We start from the raw sequence: 8,153 nt of genomic DNA on the forward strand, positions 1-8,153 counted from the left end.
GTATTACTAGAAAGTATGAGGCTTAGAGAATTTTATTTTAAACAATTTACCAAGATTGTTTGCCTCTCCAGGCAGTGCCAAGTGACTGAAAGCTCAGGCTATCTGTTAAAAGTATTACATACTGCCCTGTGAGACCACAAGTTAGAAAATGTCTAGAGACAAAGCCATGTCAGATATGTGCTGTAAGGATGAAGAAAGGAAAGCAAGAGTCAAATCTTTACAGCACTGAGCAAAAGAGGAGAGACCTCTTACAATAGGCCTAGAAAAAACAAGAAAGATGCATATTTTTCAACAGAAAATAAACTGAAAACATTTCAGAGCTGAATGCCACATTGCCAAGTCAGGAGGTGACTTTCTGATCAGTAAGTTTTAGAAAACAATTTTGTACATTCCTAAATCCTTCCTGTCTCTCCACCACAGAGGCACAGCACAATGCTTTCCAAGAATCTCTACCAGGTTTTAAGGCTCCTCTTCTTGGTTACTAGTGCCATAGTTGGCATTCTGGGAAACTTTTCAGGATATAAGACTCTAGTTAGTTCAAGCATTTAAGATTCACCTGCTCATAGAGGTTTAAGGCTTCCATAAAACAGCAGCTCTATGAGATACTTAAGCCTTTCCATTTACAACCCAAGTTGTTACATAATGTAGCCCCAAAGCAGCTTTTCATCCTCTGCCAGATGCACAAACAGTGTATTTCTTCACCAGCATAAGAGAGTAACAAACCTGCCTTGCTTCAAAAGTATTTAACTCCTTTTCATTAGTAATTTATATCAGAAAACTTAGGGAATACACACATACCCTTCCTTGCAAAGAAACTGCCCACACTGACAAGCGGCCGAGAGGCTCGTCGGTGATTTCCCACCCTCCGATGGAGATGTCATTGAAAGGGTCTGGCAGCTGCTCAGGATCATCATGGGACACGATCTGAAGCAAAGGGAAGAAATATTGAGAAGAGGAGACACTGCACTGGTGGCTTAAGTTGTTTCTTGACGATCAGTTTCTGTATCACTTCCTGAAGAGGCTGAGCACTGAAGTCCTCCCTGTCACTCAAGGCTGCCACAGGCAGAGAGAGGGCAAATGCTGCTGGAGCAGCATGAAGAAGTCTGTGTTTTGTACCCTGCCTAAAGGGAATTTTTGCTCACAGAACAGTGCGTACAGAATTGGAAAGCTGAAATGTCACAAATTACAATTTTTTGTACATTCTTAGAATGCAACAATTATTAAAGAACAGTTGTTCATACAGATAAAGGGCACAGCTGGTGAAGGATGCCAGGCAGGTGCCACTTCAAGTAAGAGTGCTTTGCCAAGCAACCAAAGGAAGTTAAAAAGCTGGTCTGAAATTTGCAAAGCAGCTGAGCATCCATCTCCAATTGCATCCCCATGAGAATGGGCACCTTCTTACCACAGGGTTGTATGAAAAATCCCAGCCTTCCATTTATGCTTACAAGAATAGCAAGCTGGAAGGCAAGGAATACAGGTCCAGCCTATTTCAAACAAACAGTTTATTTAGTATTTAAAAGGTATCCAGAACCTTGGCCCAAACGTCCCGTGATTTGTATCTCCTGTATCTGATCCATCGCCTGCGTCGGACACAGGAATTCCATCTCTTATCCTTTGTGTAGGTGCTGGGGAAGTCTATGGCATAAGTCCAGCCCTGCAGACAGAGGATTTCTTGTATGAGAAACAGGATCATGGGAAAGCCTGAAATCATAACTCAGAGCAATTCTGCACAGGAGCCACAGCACAAGTTACTGTGTGTGTCTCAAGAGCCCTGATTAACAGATCAGCTAATTCCAGGAATGATTTATGAATCATGCCCAAATTCCGCTGCATGATATACACAGAACAAACAAGATACAGTAAAACATTTTTCTTGCTTTGCAGTAAAAATCTTAAATAAAAGTGGCATTCAGTTGCCAGCATTTCATGGCCTGATCAAAAGAAAATACTTCTATAGAACTCCTATGGATTTCAAAAGCCTTTAAACCAGATCCTTCCTTGATTTGTATTAGAGTTGAGCTATTCCCCAGGAAGAAATATCTATGAGAAGTCCTATTTTTACAGACCTTTCACACTTCAATAAAAGTGCCTTTTATTTACAAATTAAGGATTCCCAGAATAGATCTCTTTTTGATATTGTTCACCTACCCCTTTCTCTGTTGGTTCCCCTCCAATATTTTCATCCACATACCAGTCAGACTCCCACTCCCAGTGTGGTGAGGGCAGTGTGAAACTATCGAGCTGCTGGTGCTTCAGCCCACTCACATCACTCCACTGCCAGCGGTCACTGGGCAGCAGTTTCTCACAAAAGCCACCAACTGGATTCCAGCGCTGCCAGAAATAATAAATAAAGTATTACATTTGAGATCACATCATCTCATTGCACATCTATGAGGAGTCATAAAATACACATTTCTTATTTTCTGCAGCAGAAGAGGAATAAATTCCTGGGGTGAATGAGAAAGTGCTCTCTGTGTGAGCCCCTCCCTAACATGGCCTTTAGGCTGGTTTAAGTGTCAGAGAAGGGCTGACTGCAGGGCTGGTCCCAGCCAAGTCCTCTTTGGCTACAGGGACACCTGGTGATGTGTGTTACTCCTAACAGTGCTTTTTGCTTTGGGGATGTCTGGCCCCATGGCACTGCAATGCTGTGGAGGTGGCCTTGGGATCTCTGATCTAAACCTTGGACAAAGACGATTAATACCTTGTCTCCACCAGAAAAACAGCATTGCCTCTGTGGCAGAAACTGTGTCAAGATAACTATATCAGCAAATCTCCTCTGTATCTTATGTTCCACCAGAGGGTTTTTTCCCTAATCTGGTTTGAATCAATTACAGAACAAATAACATGAGGATTTTCACCAATACAGCTCTCATTTTTATTTTTCCCCACACACTCCTACATACTATAGAAATACTGGCAAAATATGCCATGTAATACTGTCTTACATTTTAGGGCATGAGGAAAATGAGTGGTTCAAAATCTTTCTATAACTTTTACATGAAAGATTATTGACTTTACTAGGAATATGGCTAAGTTGCTTTGCACATTATCTGTAAACTACTTGAGTTTAATTTTGTCCTTGTTAACTCTTGTAGAATATTTCCTTTTGTGCTTTCTAGTATTTTGTTTTCCATTTTTCATAGCCTAGAACAAACAGAACAAAAGTTTTAAAATAACAGAATTTTAAGTTTTGCATTTTTTAAAGAACATGTTTACACAATAAAAGGAAAGTTATTAAATGGCTAAAAAGTTGTATCAATGTTAAATAATGTAGAAAATTAATTTGTTACCTTTTTATCCATGCAGATAAGTTAATGTATTTTCTTAATTTATATTTATCCCATTGTCCATTAGAAAACCAGAGAAATGTGCTCAAGAAAGAAAATGTGCTCAGTGTTCTCTCAAATAACTTTTAGTTACTTTAAAAAAATGATAAATTTCTTTTAAATACTTTTAAAGACATTACTTTAAAGTACACCAGGGAGGATCATCTTAACACTTCCATGCAAAAAAGCTGGAAAGGTACTTTAATGGAAAGTCACGCCTTTATTAGAGAAGTATTTGAAACACTAAACATTTCTGTAATACTAATAAAAGATATTGTATCTTTGATAAATAAAAAGACAATGTATCTTCATTGCCTGAAGTTCCACTGGGCATTTTCTTAAGGGAATTGTGTATTTGTCACTAAGGAAAGGAAACCACCCAGTGAAAAGGGTGAATGTTCCAGTCTGAAATGGCTCACACTGGCATTGCTTTTGCTGGGAGCAGGGAAATATAACTCCTTCAGGAATTTAAATATTAAAAGAACAATCTTTGGCACATATATACTCTTCAGAAAAAGTATATACTCATATATATATACATATATACACAAATATATACATATATATACTCTTCAGGTAAAAAATGAAAACAAATAAAACTGATCAGTCTTCCTCTGAGGAAAACATGCCAAGATAGCTGATAGAGGGATGTGCTGCCAGCCCTTTTTGCCAAGTGTGGGGTAGTACCATAAGTTGTCTTACCTGGTTCTCGTAGGTCTCCTCCTGGTATCTGATAGGAACATCCCCTGAGAACACGTAGGTGTACACTTGGTGATCACAGGCTATTCCCCAGCAGCACTGCTTGACAGCAGAGACCCGCTTGAACTCCAGCTGGGTGTCCTTACAGAGCTCCCAGTACTGGCCAACAGTAGACAGAGTGTAAACCCTCCCAAAAATGTCAACAGCCCACAAAAGGGAACTGGGCATGGCCATATCTGAAAGGCAAAAAGGAGGCATTAATGGAAAAGAGGGGTTTGAAAATGGATCTTGAACTTACTGCAAATCAATCCTGCTTTGAGCCATCATCACTCAAATTAAATAAAGATGTAAGGGATAATTTTTTAAAAGGAGCCTGTGCAAAGCTGGCACCCAGATCTCTCTGTCAGAGCTGTGCAGCCACACCTCTCAGATGGCCCTGAAAAGCCATATGAAAGACCTTGCTACCAGTCCATTACTGTCCATCCTACAAGAGCTCACAACATGACTGTGACACCAGTGGCAGGGTGGGGACAGAACTCAGCTCTGAACCCAGACGAAGCAGCACAGACCATTTCACAACAGGTGGCTCCACTCCCAAGATCTGCTGATGCTGCCGGTGTCACACACCCACTCCCCTCAGCTTCACAAAGCCCTGACATCCTGCAGTACCTCCTGCTCAGCCTCCTCTCAGTGTAAGCAACATCCCCAGAGAGGCACAAAGGCAGAGACGGGAAAGGCTTCTGTATAAGCACACATCTAGTTTTAATCCAGGGACATATTGCCTACTGCTGCCAGGAAACCTCTTTCCAAAGTGCTCTGTACCAGACCCAACCACCTTGGGATCTGATCTTTAACAGGCATAGATGTGATATTTATGTACACATGTGGCTTGACCTGGTTGAGTTCCATTCCAGTTTTATCACATAATAACCTGTCATTTTCTGGACACTCAGCTCTGCCCTTCAGCAAAGGGTCAGCCCTTTACATGAGGCCAGTCCTTTCAGAAGCCAAGAAAGGCCTTCTGTGTGCTATCAAAACATACAAATTTTGGTTGTTCTGTGTGTCTGACAGTCAGAACTACTGGTGAGTATTTTGAACTTTGCCTTCAGTTCCTTTAACTACACAGTGGGGGACCAGGAGGGAAAGGTAGAGAAGACTCAGCTCCAACACAATGAAAGTAAAGAGGAATTCTTGCTTGGAGTCAGAGAGGAACACTGCTGCTTTGTTGTCAAATGGCAATTGTGCTTTCAACACAAGGGCCTAAGGAGAGTTGCCTGCCTGATTTCTGGCTGATAGAAGTGGTGGTACCGAGGGACTGACTTGTACTGTGTGTGTGGATGGCAGAGGTGAAACTGAGGAGAATCTGAACCAGCTGGGTCAAAGAACAGCACAGCAAATTCCCATGGGACCACAGGAGGGATGTTTCAGAAGTCTTTGATTCCTAGGACTGCTGCTCCTAAGTACCTAAAAACTGCATCCAACAGGTGAATAACAAGTAACAGTGAGAAGAAAATGTGTAAGAGGAGAGAATGAGTGATGCCAGGGGAAGGTCATGAGCAAAATCCTCTTATTAGTTGTAGCATAACTAAGATAAATCCTCTAGTTTTGACCTTTTTTTCCCTTCATTGTTGCTAGGAGTATGAAGGCTTTGTCTGTTCTTGCCTTCTTTATATCCTCCTATAGGATAGTACAGAAGGACATAATATGGAAAATGGAATGGAAAAAAGTGAAGATAAGGTGAAAATTATAGTGTACGTACCATTATGAAAATAAAGGCCATGAAAAAAAAGCCTTTTGCTATTAGCACTTAAAGTTCTGCAAAACACTGTCTATAATGCATCTAATCTTCAGCAACCACAATGCCAGCAAATCTGGAGAAAAGGAAGCATTAGGGATAATGCAGTGATGACAGCTATACAGCCAGGTAACAAAACAAGGGAAAGTCTCTTAAATGTGGGCAAATACATAAATGACAGTCAAGGCAGGCAGAAAAACTTGGAACAGTTCAGAAAAAAGTTCAGAAAATTCCAGAGACTATGGAGTTAGGAAAAATATCAATGGCACACAAAATAATCCAGGCAGATGCAACTGGATTAAAATAATCAAGGCAGCCAAGACAAGGGAGAGTTTCTGCATATTCTTTCATCTGAACTTTTGAAACAGAGTGTTTGTAGAGTCATGGGAAAATCCCAAATGCATTTGGAATTTTAAACACTGAAGACTTCACTCTAGGCCCCTCTGCACTGGCTGTGCTGCAGATGCAGACAGATGTTGCTGGATTTTGAAGGATGCTCAGTGCTTGTGGCTCGTGAGCATTTCAGTGAAGGCAGAAGTTGTCAAGTATTCTCAGGGGGCTGGAAAAACGCTCAGACCTGCTGAATTGCTCCTCATCCCACAGCCCACCCAGATAATTTCTTACGGAACTAAAACTACTTAAGCGAAGACGATACATTGTTAATTAAAATCTCCGCTTGCCTGGCACGACACTGATCGTCATAGATTCAGGGAAAACACCCCAACTCCTTATGTGTTATAAAAGCCGGGATGTTCCTCAGGAGCGAGAGGGGCTGTGCCGCGGAGCTCGGGCTGTGACCCAGCACGGGCTGGACAGGGCACCCATTTCCCCTGCGCATCCCCCCCACAGCCCCGGCCGCGCCGCTGAACCCCGCGGGGATCGCCCCGCGCTTCGCAGCCCCGCACGGAGCCCCGGACGGGCCCTCCCGGCAGGGCATTAAGGTCGGATCGGCTTAGGAGCCGTGCGGGGCCGGGGCGGGCCCGGCCTGGGGCACAGACCCCTCGGGGTGCGGCAGGAGGCGGGCGCGACGCTCCGACCCGCAAAGTCCCGCTCGCCCTTCCCCGCGGGGGCTGCGCGGAGGTGCCGACACCTCCCCACGGCTCCGCCGGCGCTCCCGTCGGAGCTGCAGCCGCCGGGGAGGGTGGCGGGGGCTGCGCAAGGCGCGACGGCCCGACCCACACCCACCTCGCCCAGCCCGGCCCGACCCGACTCGACCCAACCCGCACGCGAACTCGACCCGCACCCGCCCCGCCGCAGCACCGCCCGGCCCGATCGCACCTGCCCCGCCGCAGCACCGCCCGGCCCGCCCCGCACCCGAACCCGCCCCGCCGCAGCTCCGCCCGGCCCCCGGGCTCGCTCCTCACCTGCCCGCCGCCGCCCCGCGCCGCTCCGGGCCGGAGGAGCCGCCGCGTCCCGGCCCCGTGCGGGCCCGGCCGAGCAGGGCGGGCGGGCAGCGCCGCGCCCCGAGCAGCGCCGCCATTGGCGCGGGCCCCGCGCGTCACGGCGGGGCGGCCCCGGCTGCGGGAGCGCTGCGGGAGCGGGGCCTGCTCGGCCGCCGGAGCGCAATTCAGAGCTCAGTGCAAATATATAAAGGGGTGCCCAGAGCACGACCCGGGCTCTACCCAGGGATGCCCAGCCATGGGACAAGAGGGACGGGCAGGAACTGATGCCCAGAACATTCCACCTGAGCGTGAGGAAGAACTTCCTCGCCGCGCAGTGAGCGAGCACTGGAGCAGATTGCCCGGAGAGCGCGGGGAGGCTCCTCACTGGAGATATTCACGAAGCCTCTGGACGCGATGCTGTGCCATGTGCTCTGGGACGACACTGCTTCAGGAAGGAAGTTAAGAGTGATGATGACCCACTGTGGTCCCTTCCAGCCTGAGCCATGTGTGATTCCGTGGCCGGGGCTGGTGTGGGCAGAGCCCGTCCCTCTGCCTGGCTGCTCAGCGCGGGCAGTGCCTGCAGCCAGGGCGAGGGGAACAGTGCTGGCCTGAAATGGCGTTTCCTCCTCATGCATCAGTAAATGCCCTGCCTGAGGTCCAAGGAGGAGGTGGTCTTTGCTGTTGCAATCTGTAGCATGTAGCAGTAGCACAGTAGGAGTCCTCCTTCCCTGGAGGACACCAAAGGTGCTGCTTAACAATTATTGCAGGACACCACACACTTGCCCTGCTACAAACCTCCCTTTGGAACTGCTTGCTTATACATCTCAGTTTTTTCATCACATTCCAGTTCGTTTTGAAGTGAGACACAACATTTAAGAAGATAGGAAAGAACTCTTCCTTGCCTGTCCATTCAAGAACCCAAACTAAAGGTATCCCAGACCTTCAGTATCT

At 46.4% G+C, this 8,153-nt stretch overlaps 1 protein-coding gene across 1 annotated transcript in view; it reads right to left on the reverse strand.

Moving 5' to 3' along the window:
- Nucleotides 1-7,326, reverse strand: part of TECPR1 (tectonin beta-propeller repeat containing 1) — a 23,697-nt gene extending 16,371 nt beyond the window's left edge. Inside the window, exons 1-5 of the mRNA XM_071570708.1 lie at nucleotides 7,185-7,326; nucleotides 4,029-4,261; nucleotides 2,149-2,331; nucleotides 1,532-1,654; nucleotides 799-924 (exon numbers count right to left, since the gene is read on the reverse strand). Of these exons, the coding sequence (XP_071426809.1) occupies nucleotides 799-924; nucleotides 1,532-1,654; nucleotides 2,149-2,331; nucleotides 4,029-4,259 (663 nt within the window). The 5' untranslated portion in view covers nucleotides 4,260-4,261; nucleotides 7,185-7,326. The remainder of the gene's footprint in view (nucleotides 1-798; nucleotides 925-1,531; nucleotides 1,655-2,148; nucleotides 2,332-4,028; nucleotides 4,262-7,184) is intronic.
- Between the last annotated feature and the right edge of the window lie 827 nt (nucleotides 7,327-8,153).

This window comes from Pithys albifrons, chromosome 16 (genome assembly GCF_047495875.1).
Source record: "Pithys albifrons albifrons isolate INPA30051 chromosome 16, PitAlb_v1, whole genome shotgun sequence".
NCBI lineage: Eukaryota > Metazoa > Chordata > Aves > Passeriformes > Thamnophilidae > Pithys > Pithys albifrons.